The sequence below is a fragment of the Pelmatolapia mariae genome, linkage group LG17 (genome assembly GCF_036321145.2).
Source record: "Pelmatolapia mariae isolate MD_Pm_ZW linkage group LG17, Pm_UMD_F_2, whole genome shotgun sequence".
Taxonomy (NCBI): domain Eukaryota; kingdom Metazoa; phylum Chordata; class Actinopteri; order Cichliformes; family Cichlidae; genus Pelmatolapia; species Pelmatolapia mariae.
Window position 1 is genome coordinate 10,269,472 of NC_086242.1, and position 22,461 is coordinate 10,291,932.

The 22,461-nt window shown below is 40.9% G+C and overlaps 1 protein-coding gene across 5 annotated transcripts in view; it reads left to right on the plus strand.

Moving 5' to 3' along the window:
* The window catches only part of ptpn12 (protein tyrosine phosphatase non-receptor type 12), a 52,565-nt gene extending 31,461 nt beyond the window's left edge, over positions 1-21,104 (plus strand). The window contains exons 11-18 of one of the 5 annotated variants that reach the window (XM_063500671.1): positions 944-1,042; positions 3,739-3,824; positions 10,982-11,171; positions 13,567-14,524; positions 17,311-17,382; positions 18,372-18,422; positions 20,256-20,343; positions 20,657-21,104. In XM_063500671.1, the coding sequence (XP_063356741.1) occupies positions 944-1,042; positions 3,739-3,824; positions 10,982-11,171; positions 13,567-14,524; positions 17,311-17,382; positions 18,372-18,422; positions 20,256-20,343; positions 20,657-20,666 (1,554 nt within the window). In that variant the 3' untranslated portion in view covers positions 20,667-21,104. The remainder of the gene's footprint in view (positions 1-943; positions 1,043-3,738; positions 3,825-10,981; positions 11,172-13,566; positions 14,525-17,310; positions 17,383-18,371; positions 18,423-20,255; positions 20,344-20,656) is intronic. The other 4 variants (XM_063500670.1, XM_063500672.1, XM_063500674.1 and 1 more) reach the window with 4 other exon arrangements.
* Positions 21,105-22,461: the final 1,357 nt, after the last annotated feature.

Below are 22,461 nucleotides of genomic sequence, written 5' to 3' on the forward strand. Positions count from 1 at the left end.
TCGGTTTAGACGAGAAGTGGCACTTAGGTAGAGTGCCGCAGGCAGGAGGTAATTAAAATCAGCACGAACACTCCCTCAGTGGGAATTCTTTGGACAGTCTTCTGCTCCTTTGTCACATGGGTTCAATCAGACAGACACCACACAGTTTGTTCTGTGTCTGCAGGATAAAGTTTACTTAATGTCGATGTGAACCTTGATCGCCTGGCTGTAATGTATGTGTGGTAATGGCTGCCAAGTAGATTTTCATTTCCTTCATTGTAATTTTTTTTAAAAAAGGCATGTTATCATATAACTGAAGTGTTAAACTGTATTTCTGCAAGAGTTGGAAAAGATATCTTGTTAACCTTCTGTTCTTTTAAGGTTATAATGTTCGAATGCACAGCTGTAATAATAAGCTTATTTCCTGCTAAAGGTCGCCCCCTTCATTCTCATCTCGTTTTGCTACATACCTGGTTGAAAAGGGTCTTTCATTGTCACGCATTCCCATCGCTGCGTGTAACTGGTTGAGGTTGTTTTGCCACAATTTTTAACATGGGTTTACTTCCTGTAGTTAATGTGTGATTTTCACCAGGAGGCATTTTGCACTTTGACATAGATTCAAATTTGTACCTTTAGTCCGAGCTGTTTCTTTTTCTCTCCCAGGAGTGAAAATGAGCTCCGTTAATTGAATTACAGAATTGATTTGCCAAACGCTGACACAGGTTTGAGTTCAAAGTCTCAGACCGCCATCCTGTAGGAAGCTTGTAACTGTAATGAAATCTGTTTTGATAGAGTGGAAAGTATATTTGATTTGATATTGATTTGCTGAAACTCGTTTTTTCCCCCTCCTCTACTTCTCTCTTTCCTCTCACACCTCGTGCATTTAACCCTTATCTCTGGCTTCATGCACCACTTTTTTTCTCCCTCCTGCCTCATCATGTGTCTGTTTTCTTTCTATCTATAGGAGCAGTATGAGCTGGTTCATAGAGCCATCGCTCAACTGTTTGAGAAACAGCTACAGCAGCTGGAGAGTCCCACCAGCACACAGATCCATGATGGCATGGTATGACACACACACACACACACACACACAGTGCATGCTCTGTAGTGTTAAAGGAAGACAGGATGTCGCTGAGTAACTTACAGGGAGTGGAGGGGAAAAAAATACAGATAATTAGTCACAGGGGAGAAGATGGTGTGGAGAGGTCTAAAGAAAACTTTTGTTTACAGACAGAAAAAGAAGAGTCATTGTGATTGTGCTTAAAAAGAGAGATATCTCTGTACAGAGTACTCTGAGGACTGCAGACAATTTCAGCTATTTAAAAAGAACTGGAAGCGCTTTGCTCTGTCACTTACCGCTGACCTCATTTTAAATTGCTTTACATTATCCTCTATTGCCCCCAAATACACAAGCACTCTATACAAAGTGTCCTGAATTGTCTCTGATCCTCCTCCCATGGCCAAAAAAGTTTTTCTCATATGATCAAAGTTTGTTGCAAATGACACTGTACAACGTAGGTCTAATAAACTGAAACTAAAGCTTGATGTATGTAGACTGTATGAGAATTTCTTCTTCTGTGTTTCGTCCTCAAGTTTGAATAGGGCTGCTACATCTGGGAATGGATTTCTTTTTTCTTTTCTTTCGCTACTTGGCTCATAGATATGGACACTTTGATATGAACCGATGCCACCAGTTTTTTCACAATGACCTTTCATTTAGGACAGTGCACAGCATATACCTGTTATGGCCCTGGGCCTTGGAGAGAGTGAGACTACCCTTCTGTGTTTAGCCTAAAGAACAAAACAACAAAACAACACAAAAAAAGAGGGACAAATATTATTTCCCAAACTTGAAAGACACCAAAACTTTGTGTTTTAAATATTCATGCTCTAATCTGGTTTTGGAACACAAATTATCATTTAACTATAGGTCTTTCCTGTCATCCCATCAAGCAGCCTTAAAGAGACTACAAGCTGCTCTATATTTAGACAGCTAGACCATAGAAAGACTGCACAAGCTTCACTGTAAGAGGCTGAAATCAGTACATCACATTAAGTGATATAAACAGAAACTGCTGTTACTGTAAGTGAAGAATAATAGCAAGTAATAATAAATGTATTGTGAGCAGATAAAATACCAGACCATAAATCTGCTGCCTCTTTCTGAGGCATGTTTGCTTTAGTTGCTTTTTAAGAGAAACAAGCTCACAAATGCAAGTTTAAGTGCAGCATATGCAACATGATACACAAATACCCATCAGCATTTTACACCAGTGGCCTCTGAAGAAATGCAACCAGTTTCTGTGTTAAACGTTTCTGCCTGAAGAAGATGGGAAGCTTTAGGTGCTAGCTTTGTTGAGGTGGTGCCATTTCATAGCCTTTTAATCCTAAAGAGAAATTAAAATGATTCAAAGCAGCATCAGGTGAGGTAACATCAAGAAATTAGTGCTCCACCTGACCTGTAAAAACATAGACATGGTGGAAATGGGAATCAATGAGAGAGCTTTTTAGATTGGCAAATCTTAAGACTGTGGGAGGTGTGGGGGGATACAGAGCTGATGAGACAGTGTGCTGGCAGCAATCCAGAAGCTCACTTCCTGCTTAGGAAGCTTTGGTGACATCACTTCTCTCCCATAATGCACTCTGAGTCTGAGAATAGAAAAACACATCCGTTGGGAAAGGGCGACCCTCGCAAGACACGGTCACACAGACGGACACAACTGTTTTTGACATTAGAAAAGAATCTGCTGACATACTTTGTAAAGTGGAGCTCAATATATCTTTGAGCGGCTCTAAAATGTGGACAAACTGTATCACTACTTCCTTTGTTTTAAAATTTATGCTATTAATCATTTAAGAATAAGGTGTGGTTTGCACCAAGCATGACATAAACTGCAGCACAAGTCTGTAGCTGCTGATCGTGACCCTGACGTTATCTCGCTTAGTTGCAAGTCCAAGAAGAACGCTGCACGCACAAATGGCAAATCAGTATTGCTGTGCTGTACTGACTCAGTCCATACATGCATTGACTCATGTCCAGTCAGCCATTGTTGGTGACTAAAACACCCACATAGGTGATCTCTGTGACAGTGGGAACAATAAGCCTCCACATACACGCATCCCACATGTTTCTCCGCACGCTCACGCCCGCCTTTGTTCACAGGAAACAGTCCCACAAGATCGGTTCTCACAACATACGTGGACATACGGAGTCAAAGAAGCTGTGTTCCTCCCTCTTTTCTTAGATCAGAATTTAGTTCCTCGGCAGACTAGAGCGTTCAAATGGCCCGGTTTGCCCCTATGTCATGAGTTTGACAACTGAAGTTGGCCTGTCATCTTCTCATTACCAGAGTGGGGAGGGAGTCAAACTAATGAGTCACAGGGGAGGAGAGGAAAGATGAGAGCTGAGAGGAAGAGAGAGAAAAATTGTTGTTGGGGGGAGGGCTTCTTTCAGAATAGTCTTTCATCGTTTGGTGAAGCAACTTTGTAGCAACTTGTTACCTCTGCTTCAGAAACATTTAGGTGAGAAGAAAGAGGGTTAGTCCAGAGGCCTTGCTGAAAAATATGCTTCATCTTTCATGTAAATATACAAACACATATACAAAAAACAAACTATATTGATTAACTAAAAGTAGGGATGATGGTAGTTGCTTTCCAGCATCTAAATATGACAGGAAAGAAAAATAAGAGGGTTTCCCTTATTTTCCACTTTTCACAAATGTCGTGTCCAACTATTTTGTTACTCTTGTGTTTGTCCAGGATGAAAGCAGTCCTGACAAAGCAAGCAACCAATTATCGGATGATACGTGGGACACTCCACCTCCAAAACCTCCCCGCATTCGCAGGTAGGACATTTGTCTGACATTTATTTATTTTTTCAGTTTGTCTCCTTATATCGTTAAATCGTTCCAGCCTGTTTTTCATTAAGGATGTTTGCAACTGGTCGACTCTGCGTTTTAGTTTTCACCTGCTTTACCTCGTCCTCAACACAGATTAGTTAACAAGCCCACACAGGCGTTCACGCCGGGCGAGAGGTGGCCTGTCGGAGAACACTGTGAACACACAAAACACACAGAAAACATATTTAAAAAAAAGAAAAGAAATAATATCCCAGTATTTTGTTACAGTGTAGCTCCCCATCAGCCCAAAGTTACAAACAGCCTCCACTTTACCAAAGTTAACTTCTGTTTGGCTGGTGCTACTCCTGGAGGAGGAGCTGTATTTATAGATCATTTTGCAACACTTTGCAATGCTCTGCAACACAACATGGCATTGAACACACCAGAACCCAAGGCTAGTTAAAGCAGAACTGTTACATTTTTCATCTCCTTCTCTTTGAGAACAAACAGTCCTTTATGCAAATGCAGGCAATTTATTTCAAACACATACACGCTTTATCTGCCGCATTCATAAATACACAGATTTCTTTTCTCTTATTCTTTGTCATTCAGTCTTATACATTTTTCCTCCATCTTATTACTCAATTATTTTATTATTATTATTTTAAATCTTGCTTCTCTCTGCTCCCTTTTGTCTCTTCCTTTTGGGCCTGCAGGGGTGTACACTTTTCTTACAGCCCTCTTTCTTTCTACTCATGATGTATCCACACATCCACATGTATAACACAGCAAAACACTTTATAACTGCACTTTATAGCAGCACGGTGGCACAGTGGTTAGCACTGTTGCCGCACAGCAAGAAGGTCCTGAGTTCAATTCCACCATCAGGCCGGGGTCTTTCTGTGTGGAGTTTGCATGTTCTCCCCGTGTTTGCGTGGGTTCCCTCCGGGTACTCCGGCTTCCTCCCACCGTCCAAAGACATGCAGTTTGTGGGGTTAATTGTAGGTTAATTGATTAATCCAAATTGCCCATAGGCGCGAATGGTTGTCTGTCCCTGTGTGTTAGCCCTGCGACAGATGACCTGTCCAGGGTGTACCCCGCCTCTCGCCCTATGACAGCTGGGATAGGTTCCAGCACCCCCCACAACCCTGAAAAGGATAAGCGGAAGCGAATGGATGGTTAGAAGCATTTTCTAAAGATTTGCCGTTTTGACAGCATATTTTTGTGCTAATGTAAGAAACAATGGCTCTGTGATTATCAGCGTGATTACATTTATAGTGGCAAGAAGATGTAAAGTGATCTGCTACTCTTTTTTTTTTTTTTTTTTTTTTTTCTTTTTTTTGTCCTGAATAAATAATTATCAACTGACAAACTCCACTTTAATAACACGCTGATGCTACTGTTCTTTTCTGCGGGCAATACATAATTTAAACATTCACAGCAAAGATTGGAAAAAGTGTACCTACCCGTAGGCTAATGATATCAACAATTTATCAGGCATTTTATTACACTGAGGAACTGGTTGAGCTATCTTTTATAAAACACACAAATATTTTGCTAAAGACGATAAAAATCAAACCTCAAAGGGTTGTCTTTGTGAACACGTAATTTGCATAAAGCTGAAGTGGGTTCTCAAATCATGCATCAGTTAGAAGGTACATAAGCCTTAATGCATGTGAAGATGATTTAGTGCTCTCTCTCTCTTTCCAAAGAAATGACATGCTAGGATAATTCTCCTGTCACTGTGTCCTTGATTGAAGCGCACTGGCTTACAGCTGGAATTAATCCCTGGGCCACCACACAGTGGCTACCCATGTCTCCTTAGAATGGGTAGGATTGGAGAGAAGGAATTTCCCTTCTCCAGTAATCAGTAGGGATATGTTAAAGTCCCCCAGCATAAATGAACTGGTCTCTATCTGTGTTTATAAGTGTACCATGTCATTAAATAGGCGTATTCAAACCTGATGCATAGTGGAGATATCATCAAAGTGAATCTTGATGGTGTTTATGGACATCTGCTCTCTCACTGATAGTGAATTAATTTCCCAAGTTTGTTAAGTTTTCTTTAGGGGTGATGGAGCAGAACAATGACTGTAAGTAAACATTAAAGCAGATCTACTACAGGATGATTTTAGATAAAGAAAATATGCCATTTGAAGGGCACAGAACAAGCCCAAATTTCTGCAGAAGAGCTGCTATGCCTGCAGAGTATCCTCTAGACAGCCTAACAAAATACCTGAGCTAAAGCACATGAAAAAGGATCCACCAAAGCCCCTCTAGACATTATGCAGATTGAGCTGCACCTCGAGGAAAGTACTCATTTGGGGTTATTACATTTTTTAAGAGCCAATGTATCCCTTTTACTGCACTAAATTTCTCATTTTCTTTAATTCGTCTCCTGCACAAGGCAGTTTTATGAGAGAGCAGACATTTTTAGCTCATTCTAATCTTAGTGTGTACCTACAAGTTATCTGTTTACTGGACGGTTTTTTTCCTGTTCTTAGTAAAACATACAAATGGGAACTTGCAGAAGCTGCCAAAGTAGAAACACTTCCTTGAAGCAGGACACCCTGTGAGGAGTGTATGCCGTCTCCCTCTCTCTTTCTTATCAGTATGTTCCTTTCTTTCTCTGCATCATCCCTGTGTTTATAAAGAAATGATGTCAAGGCCTAGTTTAAGCCTGAGAGTGTTCTATTGATGGCGAGAGCTATTTTTACAGACATAAACCACACTCTGCCGGCCACACTCCCAGTGGGTCCTGCAGTGGTGTAAATGTGTAGAAGAATCTTTGGTTGTGAGAGAGGGAGAGAGAGAAGGGTGGAGGGGAGATGCTGCAGGAACTCGAGGGAGTCATGGCTTTTACTCATGCTCTGCCATTAGGGATGGGTTTAAAACCTCAATACTTCTGGGCTTCTGGCTAAAATGTGTCAGTAGCATCTTGATGATGTAACCTATGACGTACCAAAACTGACATCGGTGTTTTTGAGGTAGTAAAATGTGAGCAATAGTATGTTAGTCAAGTGTTAAACATTATATCATACAAATTTTTAGTTGTCCCAGTGGAACAAAATATGGGTGATGCTGTTTAGTGAGTCCTCTAATTGCTTCTAATTTTACAAAGCATCCTCTACCTTCTGTTTTCTGCTGAGGAAGGTGAGGCAGGCACAGAGCTCTGGGTGTGACCACAAAAGCCGCAACCACCTGCTGCTCCAAACTTGTTTTTGCGTGTCTGTGGATTTATTTATGAGTGAAAATGAAGGATTTTAAGGTTTACAGAAGAAATGTATGCATTAGCGAATAATCTTGTGTGTACACCTATGAGCCACGATAATCACTATTAAACAACAAGTGAAGAGTTCTTGAAGTTTATGTGTTGGAAGCTAAAGTGAGTGACTTTGACAAGGTAGTGACCAGACAACTAGATTACAGAAATCTCCAACACATTGTGTCATGTGTTCCCAGTAAGCAATGATTAGTACTTACCAAAACAGGACAACTGGGCATGACTCAATGATGCCACAAGACCTGAAGGGCGGCTAAACCAAAATTCTGAAAACTCTACTGCTGGTTGCTAAAACACATCAGATTCCGCTTTTACCTTGTCTCTGTGGCTAGGTGCATGTTGGGGGAAAGATGGCAAAAGATTATAGAAAGAACACAAGCCAGTGGAAGCAGCTGTGGCACTGATGTGACTGTTACACCTACCTAAACTTGCAAACATGCTACATACACTCCTTAGTCTTCAGCACGAATGTTTGAGATCCATGACAAAGAGTTCAGGGTGTTGAAATGGCCTTCAAATTCCCCAGATCTCATTCTGATCGAGTATCTCTGGGATGTGCTGGAGAAACGAGTCTGATCCACTGACCTCCCACTTTACACCCTGCACGACTGGATCTGCTGCTTATGTGTCGGTGCCAGTCACTATAGGGCATCTTTAAAGGACTCAATGGGGAAGCAGTTGTTTAGCAGGCGAAAAGGGAGCTACCTACACAATATGAAGAACACTGTGGGCAGATCCTGGTATAGTCACAATGAACTCTTGTGGATTGCGTCACCAGTGTCCTAACATGATAGGACTGATTTTTGACATTGTGCTGGTTGACAACATGACACTAATAAATTTTTTGTATACTGACATTGTTGCAGGATAGTTTTAGCAGTTTTTAGCAAACGTTAGAGTGAGCTGAATTGAAGTGTTGTTGCTTCTGTTGAACAAAACGAGAGAAATCTTGATCTTTTTCATCTTTTATCATTAAACAGAATAATTTGGGGATTTTTTATTTAATCATTAGATCCCTCAGGAAAGCAGCAGTACTAGTACTTTCTGCACTTGATTTAAACTCTTATATTTTTGTAATACATGTTTACATTTCGTCATACATGCTGCAGTTGTCACTGAGTTGCCTGCAGCTTCCTTTTTTCTTTATTCTCCTCTCTTTACTGCTTGTTTGTTTTTCAGTGACTTATTAGTGTTTGCTCCTGTAACAGCTCAACCTCCCCTTAGGAATCATTAAAATTTCATCTCATCTCATCTTATAGGGCCTGAAAAAAATCTTTGTGGCATCCGAATGTCTATAATCCCCCATGGAAATAACCGGATCCAGTTGGGAATCTGTGTTGTTAAATATCTCATGCTTGCTCAGGCAACAAAGATGACATAGAAGAAGAAATTCTCATGGGTAATTAAAGTTTTCATTAAAGAAAACAAAGAGATAGTGGTGTCTGGTTTAAGTTATGTTGAGCCTGAAAGCCAAATATGCTGTTGTTCTGGAACAGCCCACCCTTCCAAGAATTGGAGGAAAAGTTATGCACACGAGTTCTAGTTTTACAATACAATCAACTTAGTTTGGCTTTATTCAGTGGCCAATATTATTAGCTGATATTTGCCCATCATATTGGGATACTGGGGGTTTGTGTGTCCATAGCCTTCTTGTTAGGAAATGTCAAGTAGTCATATTTTTGTGGATGTGGTCATGTTGACACGAGCCCAAGTTTCTAACTAGTTTGTGAAATACACAATTTAGCCAAAAAGGCTACTTAATTTAAGGAAGCAAATGCAAACAGCCTTCCAATGGATAATTGCTTAAAACATGTCGGAAGACATGTCCCGGGGTCCTGGAAAAGATGTTTCAGAAAGGTTACATTATTTTGCATCAAGCAAAAGAAGCTGAAACTACTGATGCTACGTTATGAGGTGTTCAATTAAAGTGTCAGGTGTGGTCAGGAATAAATCTATAAGGAAAGTGGTTTGAGATTACTGTGTTCAGTATTAGTATGTTTATTAGTGAAAATAAGATCATTTCTAAATGCAAAATGTGAAGAGAACCCAAGAGATTGGGACTAAACAGCTGTACAGCTGTCAGTTTGCTTGGCAGTGTAAAGCATGGATTCTAGACGCACATCAGGGGCGTGCCTAGTGCCTACTGAGGTTGTGAGGTCAGTTTTATGATTCTGGGGTTGCTTCTATTGGTCAGCTGATTATTTGAATACACTGCATACATTTTGCATCAGTGTTTTTTGTTTTTTTTTCTTGTCTTGATAGTACGGGCATATGCCAAGATGACAATGCCAGGATTCATTGGGTTCACATGGGAGCATGAGACATCATTTTTGCACATGAATCGATCACCAGAGTTCAGAACTTAACCCATCTGAGAATCCTTTGGGATGTGCTGCAAAAGACTTTACACACTGGTCCAAATCCTCTAACACTCCCTAAGTCTGTTGAAACAATGCCACATCACAGCTAAAGGCAGTCCACTGAAATATTAGTGTGTGAGACTCTTTGGGTTGGGAAGTGTACATTTCTGGAGAACATCAAAACTGCACCGGCCTTAAGAATCCATTATCAGCTGGGCTCTTTAATCCAGTGTGCATCCTAGCCTGTTATTATTAAAAAATGTGAACAAATGTTTGTCTGGAAGAGCAAGTAAACAAGAATACACACGGCAGATCTCAGCCTCTGTGAAAGAAGAACGTCTTCTGTGCTGCAATTCTGAGGCTTAATGAGGAAGGCTTTTATGGTTTGACTGCAACTCCAAAGTTGCTCAATGAAAGGAAATCCCCCGAGCTTCTAGCTTGCGACTTCAGTGTCTGACTTTGTGTCTGCCTGCCTCTGATCCACACACAGCATCATGTGCTGTCAGCCTGTATGCTGGCTCTTGCCTTGGTCATGTGCTCCTAAATTGGTACGCCACCACTTCCTTTGACTGCTTTTCTGTATCTATATTTTTGCATGCGTACAGCATATAAATGTATTGAACAATATTTGCTTGTCACTTTCCATCTCTCTGTGGCTAGCTTTGTCATAACCACTGTATCCTGTATGCAACTCGCACACCTACACTGCGAGCTTTACAGAACTATTTATTAGTAGGCTACATTACTAAAATACTGTACATGTGGTAAAGTTATGTGGGAGGGTTAAGTAATCATTCACAACTTATTTTGAATAGCCATAGATGCTGTCATGTTACTGACACTTGGCTTTTTCTGCTTCTGTGCTCTGAGGAAGCTGCACGGAAGAGAATAAAATACTTTCGATACTTTAAGAAGAAACCTGTCTTAGACTGTTGGTTACAGCACCATTTATATTTTGAGAAATGAAACTCTTTAGCACTGATCCATTTTCACTTTGGCACATTGGCAGGTTATGTCACTGTTAAAGCCACATAATATGGGTGAGAGCAGAAGTCTTAAAATGTCACATAAGAAATGTAATTTGTCTCTACAGGGCTAAAAGTATAGACTTTTTTTCAAATTCTGCCATCTAGTGGTGAACAAAACATAGCACAGACCTACTTTTAGTTGTATACATACATGAGATTAAAAGTTAATTTCATCATATAAGTCTTGTAATTCGCCCTTCTTAGGATGTCAGAATTTCTGGGCGTTTCCTGATCAGCAGGATGAATTTCTTGCCATTGCATCATTTTGATTTTCTTACCCGCAGCACAAAACTTCAACTTTTTATCCAGACTAGAAAATCCAGGGTTTAGTTTAACAGTAAAAAATAATATTTATGAATTTTGGGCTCTGTAGAATGTCTCATTAAAGATCATCAAAAGCCTGTCACTCTCACTGTCAACTGTAATATCTATTCAGTAACAAACTCTTGTGGGCTTTTCTTTTTTCCTCTCCCTCTCTTTCTCTTGGTCTAGTACGCAGGTAGAAGGCGATGTAAAGGAAGAGATCCTCCAACCCCCAGAGGCTCACCCCGTACCACCCATTCTGACCCCATCTCCTCCGTCAGCCTTCCCGACTGTCACGAACGTGCGACAGGACAATGACCGCTACCATCCCAAACCCGTCATCCATGTCCTCGCTACTACGCAGCACAACATGACAGAGGTGAGCTGGACATAAACTAAAAAATTGGCAGCTTATAGGTTACTATTGTGTATAGAACTGCATGGTATGTATCTACAGGGTTTTATTGTACATGGGAAGTTGCACGGATATAAGAATAGTAATTGGTCTGGTAAAACCTGTTATATATTAAGTCAGCTAATGGTTATGGAATTTCCTAGACTGAATGATGGGGAAGCTGTGATTTAGCAACGATAGTGCGTGGGCAGTCTGTTGGCAGCTATAGATTTTCCATATGGTGATAGAGGGGCAGTGTTAAAAATATGTGGTACGTCCTTTTGTTTGCTTTGGGTTTTTTGTTTTTTTGTTTTTTTGGGGGGGGGGGGGGGGGGGGGGGGGGTGTTGTGTGTGTTGTGCCACTCGTTCATGCTCACGGGGCATCAGTTACATAGTTGTGATGACATCACAGATGGGGCAGGACGCAGCCAGTACGTAGACTAGTGCTGGGCGATATGGAAAAAATATTTATCACGATATGAATTATTTTATATCATGATAACGATATATATCACGATATACCACCTGACCTGTGGTCATCTAGAAAGTACGCAGTCTGTAAACAGCAAGTGCCGAGGGTGCAGTCTTTGTTTTGAGTTACCGTAAAGTATGTCGCAAATCCGGGTGCACGTATAGCAGCACCAGGTCGCAAACCACAAGATGGAGTTTCTTTGCAAAAAATATCATTTTTTTATACTTTATTTTCTCTTGCATAAAGTTAAGAGCATGTATAGTGAGAAGACAACACTAATATATTTGCCACTGGCTATTTAACCTTTTAAGACCTACCATAGAACCAAGTCCGCCAGAGCTTATCTTTATGTTTTTACATGCTGTAGTGCCATTTGTGGGAGCATTTAAAGTTTCCATACATCAATACAACCGTTATAGCCCAAATTTTAATAATATGTATACATTAAGTCCATAGTAACTACATAAATTGCAAAAAATTGTAGTGCAATAAACTACAAAAAAATTGAAAATCGTGTTTGGGTTTTTTTTACATATATTTCTAGTTAGAAAACTTTAAGAGGTGTATCCCTCAAAACTGTAAATACAAAATAGTTTCCAACCACGAGAAAAATGAAAATAAATATTATAATGCATCAAAATAAACTATTTCCAACAGTGTAATTTGAGTTCTAAGCATCCCAGAAATGATACAGAAAAGCATAAAGTCAAACATGACTTTTAAAAACACCAACATAGGCTTATAAGGCCCTTTCGCGAAAATGACGTCACTTCCGGTTTCGGGCAGGTAATGGCGGACATTCGATAGTTCGCGCTGACGTATATGCCAACGTAGGAAGTGTTATGACCATGGGCAAAGCATGTTTCTGGAATATTATGTTTTTGTTGCTGCAAGTTTGGAATATTATGTTTTTGTTGCTGCAAGTGCTTCTTATGCAATTTTTGCAAAGCTATATGTGGAAGGAAACTGTGACCTAGGGCAAGCTAATGGCATTAGATGTAAGTACAACTCCTCCGGTTTCACATGCAAAAAAAATTATTGCGCTACCTTATGTGGTTCCAGGTCTACAGGGATTTAAAAATAGTTAGGTAAAACGGAGTGTACCTGCTCCGACCGGTTGTAAAGGGTTAATTATATATTTTATGTAATAATTTATAAAATTTGGGTTAGAAACGATAGAAGACAAATGGCACGATAGACACTTTTCTATCGTCCACACGATATATATCGTCATATCGCCCAGCACTAACGTAGACCATAAAGTAGGAGTTAGCCCTCTGACATGGGTACTCTCTGTTATTACAGTGGTCCTGGTTTAGGAGCACGTAATTACACATTTAAGTGGAAAATTAAGTTCATTACCAAGTTGAGTTGTTTAAGTTGTTTTTGTTCAAACGAAAAGTTCCCATCATGTAGGCATAGGTGTAACTTTACAGGAAGTATCAAAATGAGATGCTGTAAAAAGGAAATCTTTATCTTTTAGCATTGGAAAAAGTTGCATTTTTGTCTTTTGACATTATTTATGTTCTAAACAAACCGTAACATCACTAAAGAACTGCAGCTGATGCCATTATCCATGTGTCTGTTATGATGATTTCTTTTGTTTTTGTGCAAGTAAAATGTAGTAAATTATTATTTAAAAAAGAATAAAGTTTCAGTCTAGAAGGGAAAACAACCAGCTCACAGTCTATAATAACAGCAGAAGTCTGAAAATGAATGAATATAAATAAGGTTGTTTTGTTCTCCTACATCTCATGTTTGTTTTTTGTGTGTGGGGCCTGCTTAATCAGCTTTTTCTGAACTCTAACTTGAACATCAAAGATTTCTGGTGGCGTGTGAATGTTTTGCTTTTTGTGAAGGGGGGGGGAGATAACATGTCTCATTTGTTCTACTTTACTTTTATTTCAGGATAAGAACACAGACCAGCAGCAGAACCAACTAGAGCCCAGTCCAAACAAACAGACCAGTCCTTCAGAGCAGAAAGATCAAGAGCTACTAAGCCGAAAACAGCAGAGTCAGGTCTCAAATCTGGATCTCAATGACAACTACAACAACAAAATGTCTTCAAAGTCAGAATCAGGCCAAAGCCAGACTCAGACCCCATCCTCGCCCCTCTCCCCAGCTGTTGATTGTTCTGGTGCTCCTCGAATTGAGAGGAAGCTCAGCATTGAGATTAAAAAGGTGCCACTGCAGGAAGGACCTCGCAGCTTTGACACCTCCTCGTCGATGGGAGTAGCCGGCGGACAAGGCTCCAGTTCTAGTAACAACAGCTGCGCACTGCAAAGAAGTCACGCATTTAAAGCTCGCACTGGTCAGTCCCTTCTGACGTCCAGCTCCTCTCTGTCAGAGGACTCCGGCACAGAGGGAGGAGCTTGTGGATGTGGAGAGAGTCAAGCAGATGGAGGCAGCCTCGCCAGGCCGAACCACCTTCCTGTAAAGAGTGGAGAGAAGGTGGAGAAGCATGGAGGGGATTTGAAAGCCGGCCACGCAGCGTGGACTCAACACAGCAACAGCCCGGACAAACAGTACCCCAAGACCACCTCCTCTTCTTCCTCCTCAGACCGTGTGGCTCCATCCTCATCCTCCTCCTCCCACCTCTCCTCTTCCTCCTCCTCCTCCTCCTCCACACCTGTTAGGACTGCCCTGAGTTTCACCAACCCCCTGCACTCTGACAACTCGGACGAGGAGGGGAAGATGTCCGAGGAGATGTCCGGAGGAGGAAAGGAGGCTTTCCGTACAAGTGTATCCACAGCGACTGCCACCGTAACGGCATCCTCTCAACATGGAGACCAGCAGCCGGTCAGAAAGGTGTCGCCGATGTCAATTGCAGGGCAGATCACACCAACGGTCTCTCCATCCATAGCAAGTAGGTCGATCAGTTGCTTTCCCTCTCAATTCTTTAAAATATGTGAACTAAAACACCAAACAATGAGGTTTAGCAGTCAAGAACCACCTCTCTGAAATGCAGATGAAGGCACCAAGTTAAGCTTGCACTCACCTACTGTACACTCAGAAAATAAAAAAACATCACACAGTAGAGTAATTTTCTGGGTCGGTAAGGAGCCAGAGGTCTCAGACAGACCACAAGCTAATGACAAGCTATATCTGTCAACACACACACTGTGTTCTCACTGCTGAGGAGTTAGAGGCCAGGAGAGGGAAAAACAGGAGGAATGGAAGAAAGGAATAAGAGGAAATGACAACAAAAACAGAGAGAGATAGTTTCCAGTGAGTCTCACACAAAGCATGACTGTTTGACTAATTGGTTGGTTTGGAAGGAATGCTGCAAATATGGACATGTGTGGAAACAACTCTTCCTCCTTCAGCTTGTTTATGTGTGTTTGTCTAAGCGAGGGAATTTGTGAATGGGAGAAAGGATGAAGGAAATTGTTTTGTGTGTTTGTGAGCAGAAAACTGTGTGTGCATGTTGGATGGGGAAAGATCAACACTGCATGATACTGATGAATGCACTTACGCCACTTTGGTGCACGTTGGGTCAAACAGACAGTGTCACGCTGTTTGGGATTGATGTGATTGTGACAAGGAGAAGTGGGTTTTAATCTCCTGGTGGGGTGTGAGGACTGAGACTTCCCCTGCTGCTCTTCTTTCTTTGATCTGAGCTCACGTGAAATTGAGTGGACTGGGCTGAAATCATCTGTGCAGTTTAAATTCAAAATATACTGACATGCCATTGAATCTCTGGCATTATACCTGATGTCACGCTCTCCTTGAGTATTTCCAATATTTAAAATCGGTTGTGAAAATGTCTCTGTTTTGACGTCGACTGTTTCAGTCTGCTTGGCTTTCTCTCACACTCTCTCTGGGCTGCAGCAGTGCTTCAGTTATGAAAAGCTAACAGCTGCTGTTTGATTGGTTGCAAGCATCTAATGGCTGCTTTGTTGATGAGTTGCACTGAGCAAATTGCTGCTTTGTGGTTGGTCAATAGAAAGCTGGTGGCTGCCTGTTTTGCTGACTGCATTGCCAATGAATCACTCACAGCTTTTGTAATTGCCCATTTTAGAGAGATAAGTGCAGCTCACAGTGCTTTACCTGTAACAAACAAAGAAGAATTAAGCAAAGTGAGCAGGAAATTATGGAGGGATCAAAAATATACAGCTAATGTTTTAGTTTATATTTATAAAAATAATCAAAACAATGTTTTTAATTCTGAAATATAATTATCACGTTATTCATGAGTTTTTATATGTACAGTTTACAGAAAAACAGTAAATGAGTTTTTGACCCATTTCTAATACAAAATGTTTTTCTTGTTTTTAACACAGGTGGTCTAATAAATTTCTTAAGCTTTTGCGTTTTTGACTGTGTTTGGACTGCAAACAAGATGACATTTACCAGAGCATGCAGTTTATGCTGAGGTGGTGTTGTGTCCCATCTACACCTAAAAACTTTCAGACAACATTTGGGATTTTTTAAAATTAATTTATTTGTGTATTTTATTTTTGCCAGAAACAAAAGTGGGAATAAAAGACGATAAATTCAAAATAAACTTAAAAAAATATTTATCTGCATTGGCTAATGACAACACTCTTTTAAAATTAAAATACACAGTCACTGTGCTTAGTTGTCTCTACCTCATTATTTACAGTGATATTAACTTGCTGTAGTATCGCCTAATATCCATCCATCCATTCTCCCCCGCTTATCCTTATCAGGTTCACGGGGGTGCTGGAGCCTATCCCAGCTACCATAGGGTAAGAGGGGGGGGTACACCCTGGACAGGTCCCCTGCAGGGATGCAGGGTTTACACAGAGAGACAAACCATTCACACTCACATTCACACCTATAGGCAATTTAGAATCACCAGTTAACCTAATCACACTAATTGCATGTCTTTGGACTCTGGGAGGAAGCTCGAGCATCCGGAGTATCCACAGTAAGGCGGTGGACCTTGGCCAGATGGTGGAATATTAGATGAAGGGGACATCACCTAATATTTAACTTAAGATTTTGACTTTGAGACTCTTTTTGCCAACCAAGAAAGTCAGCTGATTTCTTTTTTAACTTTCTTGGTTGGCATATGAGAAGAGTTTAATTTATAATTCATAGAAAGGACAACTGCTGGCTTTGTGTAAAGCAGAAGTATCTTAACCAGCCAAACTTTAAAGTGTCATATTTTCCCCTTCATATGTCACACTAACTTAACTGTAACTGGGTAATGATGATGCTGAATTTGAAGAAGAGATTTTTAAGAAACTGTAGCTATGACTTAAGTGAAGCTATGACAGAGAAATTAACAGATTATTAACGGTTTTAAAATCTTTAAGCACAAATGTAACTTTGCTGAACGGAAACTGGATCCCAGATCTTTTAAGGACAAAATGAGCACAACACTAAGCGACACTACCAAGGGTCAATGTCATCTTATCTGCCAGTAGTCCAGTGGCAGCCAGCATGGCAAATATGAGACTATACGGACATTTCTCTGATCCCTAAAATGAAGTAATGATAATACGATATACACCAAATAGAACCAGTGAATATCTGTATAAAAAAGTAACAATATGCAGACAAATTATATAACATTTAACATTCTTCCCTTTTTGTCTCCATATGACTGCCGATCTTTTTGCCTTTCTTCTCGGCCAGTAGTTAACCTTGCTTCTCATTTGACCTCTGACCTTTTTAACCCAGACTGCTGGGACAGCGATGACTCCCCTCCCCCTCTCCCCGAGCGAACCCCTGAGTCCTTCATACTGGCCACAGGTGCGTTTGCATTGGTCAAGTTCCACAGGTGTGTACCCAGTGGTGTGGATTGACTGGGCGGCCACGTTATTGTGTTGTCCTTCTTTTAACAAAAGGGGGGAAAAAACGAGGCGGTTGGATCAAAGATTCATGTGTTGCTGTGTGGTTTTGCCATATTTTCGCAAACTTGGTAGTGAGAGTAAAGCCAGGCAGCAGTGGTTGTTTGATGCAGTCGGCAGCCTCTGATGTGAGCTGAAACAGGAGGAAACTGGTTTTCTGTGTTCTGCTTTTCTTGCCTAGTACAGCGTATGAACAGGTAGGGGCCTCAGTCTCTGTCATCCTCACTTCAAACAACCAGATGGACTCGCATATTGCAGGTAGGAGGCCTCTCGTTTACAGGATTGACTCGCCATTAGCGCAACCATCCTGCTGCCTTCTGCTGTTCTTCTTCTTTTTTTTTCCTTCCTCCCTGCACAGCTCCTCTGATAGTGGAAGAAAACAGTATTAAAAATATTGCACCACGAGGGAGCACATGAGATGAAAAGGAGGTGTTTGTGTTAAAAATGAACCCACTGCTGAGAGGTACTTTGGCAGTTTTGGAACACTAGAGGTCAGCATTGCTTATTTCAGCCATGCAGAGATGGAGACGGTCATAGTTACAGCTTTGGGAGGCGAGTTACAAATAGAAACATGGATACAAGAGGGCAGAAAGATGAGGTTAATTTAAAGAAAAGCAGGTTAAGAGGCTTTAAAGTCTTTTGTTGTATTGAAAAGAGTGTGGCTGTCAGCTGTGTAAGCCCGGATCATTATGGTTCAATTAATTATTTCAAATGTTTTACATAAATGCAGGCACAACTTGGGAGCACCTTTTGAGGATTGACTGTGATTTTTAAGCGTGTCTGAATGTGGGAATGTGTGTGCGTTTGTGCTGTATTGTGTGTGTCTTTTGATCATTTGTCCTCAAACGCCCATCCTGTGTTAAATTCACCGATTGTCTTCCTCTCCGCCAGACCCTTTGGAAGCGAAAACATCAGCTTCAGCCGAGTGGAGTTCACATAAAGGTGCGAACGCGCAAATCATTAGTCCACTAATTCTCTTCCTTCATCTCTCACCTCTGTTTGAACTCTCCGTCCCTGCCTCTCTGCATGTTCCCCGATTATTTTTTGTGCTCACAGTAGTCGGCCAGCAGAGCGGAGCAGGAAAGGGGCCTTTGGTGATTTACAAATTAGCCTGCCGATGATAACACTGACAGCGTTGGTCAGAAAAACCGCTGCGAGGATGAGAGAGTAACAGAGATACAGGAGGAGGGGGAAAAGGGGGTGAAAAAGATAAAACATGTCTAGAGAGGGCTGCAATTATAATGAGTGCATATGCTTATCTGTGCTATGAGGATTGTGTGATGATGGTTAATGCCAATTTATTGCTTCAGTAGTTTTGCTGTGGCTGTGACAGCTTATTTGACTTTAATTCAGTGGGGATATTTTTTTTTTACCTTTTATGAGTATAACTCACTAGGAGCATTTCTTAAGTACAAAAAGGCTGCGTTGCAAGCCGGGCTTTTAGCATCAAACTTTCATGGGAGAGAAATGTTTGAATTTTTGCACAGATGTAACACTACCTAGTGAACCAGGTGTTGTCTCATGGGACGTGTTGATACATAAACATTTAAAGCCCCCCCCCCAAAAAAAAAAAAACACACATTTTGTGTGTTCGTCTTTGTCTTAAATCTATTTCTCTCTACAACATTTTAACCTGGTAGGCTGTTTTTTGCACCTGTGGTATTTGGTTTGTTTAAATTATACTCTGGTTCAGTCCCTCCCCCTCTTGGTGTGCAGGTGTGAACGCAGTAATCAGACTTGGGTGCATACCAAAGCAACCCCACCGAGACCCTGAGGTGGTCTCAGAACGCCAGAGCACTTTGTTTATGGTGTGAACGCAATCCGAGCAAACTACATCCACGTGTATGGTTTGAGCTAAGTCCTTCATGTAGTCAGGTGTGTTTGCATTCTGGGATACAGCTGGGTACCACAGATGTGCAAAGTACACAAACTGTTATTATGGGCTAGCAGCTAGCTGTAACAATAATGTAGATTCTCCACTAGACCACAACACAACATCTTCTTACTGCATTTACTTTTGTTGGTCATGATTGTTTACCAGATACAAATAACCTCTCTTGTAGTGTTTGTTAAATTTTCTGCATTCTCAAGCCAGTGGTCTCAGAACATACAATAGAAGTATTTGGCCCTGCTATATCTCCTGTTGAACATACCTGGGAGATGCTGGGTTAATGTGTTCATCAGAGGCATCCACAATCAATGATCTTTGCACAGCAGGTGGCTGCACTCATTCAGGAATGGAGAGCAGCTCCTCAACAGCAAATCGAAACACTTGTGTGGTCCGTGAGCAGACAAGTGACTGCTTGAATCACGTCCAGAGGCCATATCTCATAAAAATTTTTTTTTTAACTAAAATCTATTTAAAACACAAAACTTGAGTTTCTTTTTTTGACTAGTATATTTTTAACTTGAGCAATAAATGCTGTAAGCTATCATACATCTACTTGTTACATACGCTTTCTACAGCTGTTGGTAGTTTTTAATGATTACACTATTTTAACATTTAAGATTTCACTGTAATTCATTTTGTTTTCAGTTATTTTAAGAGTCTTGTATGTTTATCCTGTTCTGTCTTATTGTTAAGCATGTTTTCTGTCTTGACTTCATTTTTTTTTATATTTTCTCACATGATCTATGTCACTCTAATGAACTCATTTTAAAATCTGCTTTATAATGTAATTGACTTGAATTATGAGTAGCATATACACCACTGTTATTTCAAGAATACTTCCACCCCATTAATCTGTGTTTCTTGTTGTATTTGATTATGTGTAGATGCGTCTGACTGTGCGACGACCTCTCCAGCCGACCTTCCATCTGCTGGCACCACAACAAGCAACAACAGCAAGCCAGAGCTGGGTGGGTAAGTCTACTGTCTCATTTGTTGTAGACGACTTTTATTTTGTAATTGTGATTGGATACTGTTGTTGTTCAAGTCTCTACTAGTTGAGCCTTTGAAGGAACATAAATAGTGAATCTGTGCAGGAAATATTGCTGACAAACATGGTTTCTATTAAGGTCATCATTTTTTGATTTGTGCCGCTGATTTTGCTGTGTTCAGAAAGCACGCTTTGGGCTGCATGTGCAGAAAACGTTTGATGGTTCTTGAGAACAGGCAGGTTTTCCCTCTGGTGTTGAGGTAAAACAAACTGAGCTAAGACATTTTCTCCTTCCAGGGTTCGGTAACCGCTGCATTCAGCCCAAAGGTCCTCGAAGACCCCCCCTGGAGTGGACATGATGGAACAGTCCAGCTGCCCGTCCACCACCACTGTCCTCCCTTGTCAGGAGATGGGGTCTACCGACCTCACCTGGCTGGTCCAAAAACCAAGATGATAGATGCTACGCATTTCATAGAAACACCTTCTGAGTGACTGTTTGCCAGTACCCTCCTCTTCCTCCTCGGTCCTCCCTGCAAAGTGCCACTGTGCCGAGCAGGGACAGTCAAGAGGCTAGAATGTTCTCCTCAGCTTGCTGATCTTGGCAGGTTTGACTACTCTAGATGCTGACCTGGGATCAGTTTGGTTTTTTCCCTGTTTTAATAAAGGATAATTCCTGTGGGGTTTTTTTTTTCCCTCACCTTTTTTTTTTGTTTTGTTTTGGGGTTTTTTTTGGGGGGGGGGGGGGGGGGGGTGACTGGAGAGAAGACTAAGAGCGGGCATGTTTTTCCTCCATGAGCTGTAGACACCTCACTTTTAAGGCTGTTACATGTCAAATATAAATAAAAAGTGTTCAGGCTGAGCACTTTGTTTAAAGCCAAATGACAATTTTTTTTCCTCCTATATCAGGAATTACCTTAAATTAGAAAAACTACTGTGGGAGGCTGAACTCCCAGAAGTTGTCTGTTGCCTCCTACTGAATGAACAACAATCTTGAAAGCGAACTTAGATAATCTGTTACCCATGATGCAACCTTTTCTGTTGGGTATGCACAGGTTGCCAGGGCGCTCTCTCTTTGTCTCTCTCTCCCTGTTTCAAAGTGCTGGTGCTACATTACAAAGGATCGTCACGGAAACAAAAGCGCTAGAGCTCACTGTTACTCGTTTCTCACCGCTGTTGTTAGCTCTGCTATTTTACACGTCCATGCTTCTCTGCCAGAGTGACAGATTAACAAAGTTTGGCCATTGTGGTGTTCATTAAAGACACTTCACTTAAAGTGAAGTGCCGCTGGTGATTTTATGGCAGCGGGCAGTAATAGTTGTGTCAATGTCTCAGTGGCAACTTCCTGAGCTTTTTTAAAAAAAAAAAAAAAAAAAATGAGAACGAACTAGCAAAAACTGTAGTGGCCACTTGAGGCTTCATAGAGTCCATAGTCCCATATTAAAATCTCTGAATTTCCAGCCTTTTTTGGGCTCTATAGCTTATTTGCCCCTTTATATAAAGAATATGGTGGGTGGATTTTTACATTACTTATTCACATGGGTACTGGTGAGGCTTAAAGCTGGGGTGGGGGGCGTTGTTTTGATTTACAGGTGTACCCAAACAGGAAGCATTTTTGTGATGCTGGTGATTTATGGGGCATTTTTGTATCTGACTTGTTGCACAGACATATCAAAGAAGTTTGTTCTTCAGTGTCAGTGAGTGAAATTCTAGCATTTTATTAATCTATTACTAAGCACTTACGGATCATATGACCTGTCAAAAAAAAGAAAAATTGAGGTTTTAAAAACAGAAATCAAAAACAGTTTATGAAATCATGGTGGTTACATCTTCTATATACAGTCTATAGTCTGAAAGCAAAAACGGTAAGATTAAAGTCAATGAATTTGTGTAAAGTGTAGTATATATGTGTGAGCTCCAAGCAGCTGAACCAAAGAGTACAGTTCCACCTTAAATTAATAAATTGGAGAATTTTTTTTTTCTAAGCTACCCACGTCTGAGATAAAATGACATTAAACACAGAAAAAGCCGAACTTGTTAGCTCTGTGACTCTGACTCTCACAACTGGGACCATGAGCCTGCCTTAGTCCACCTTTCAGAGAAGA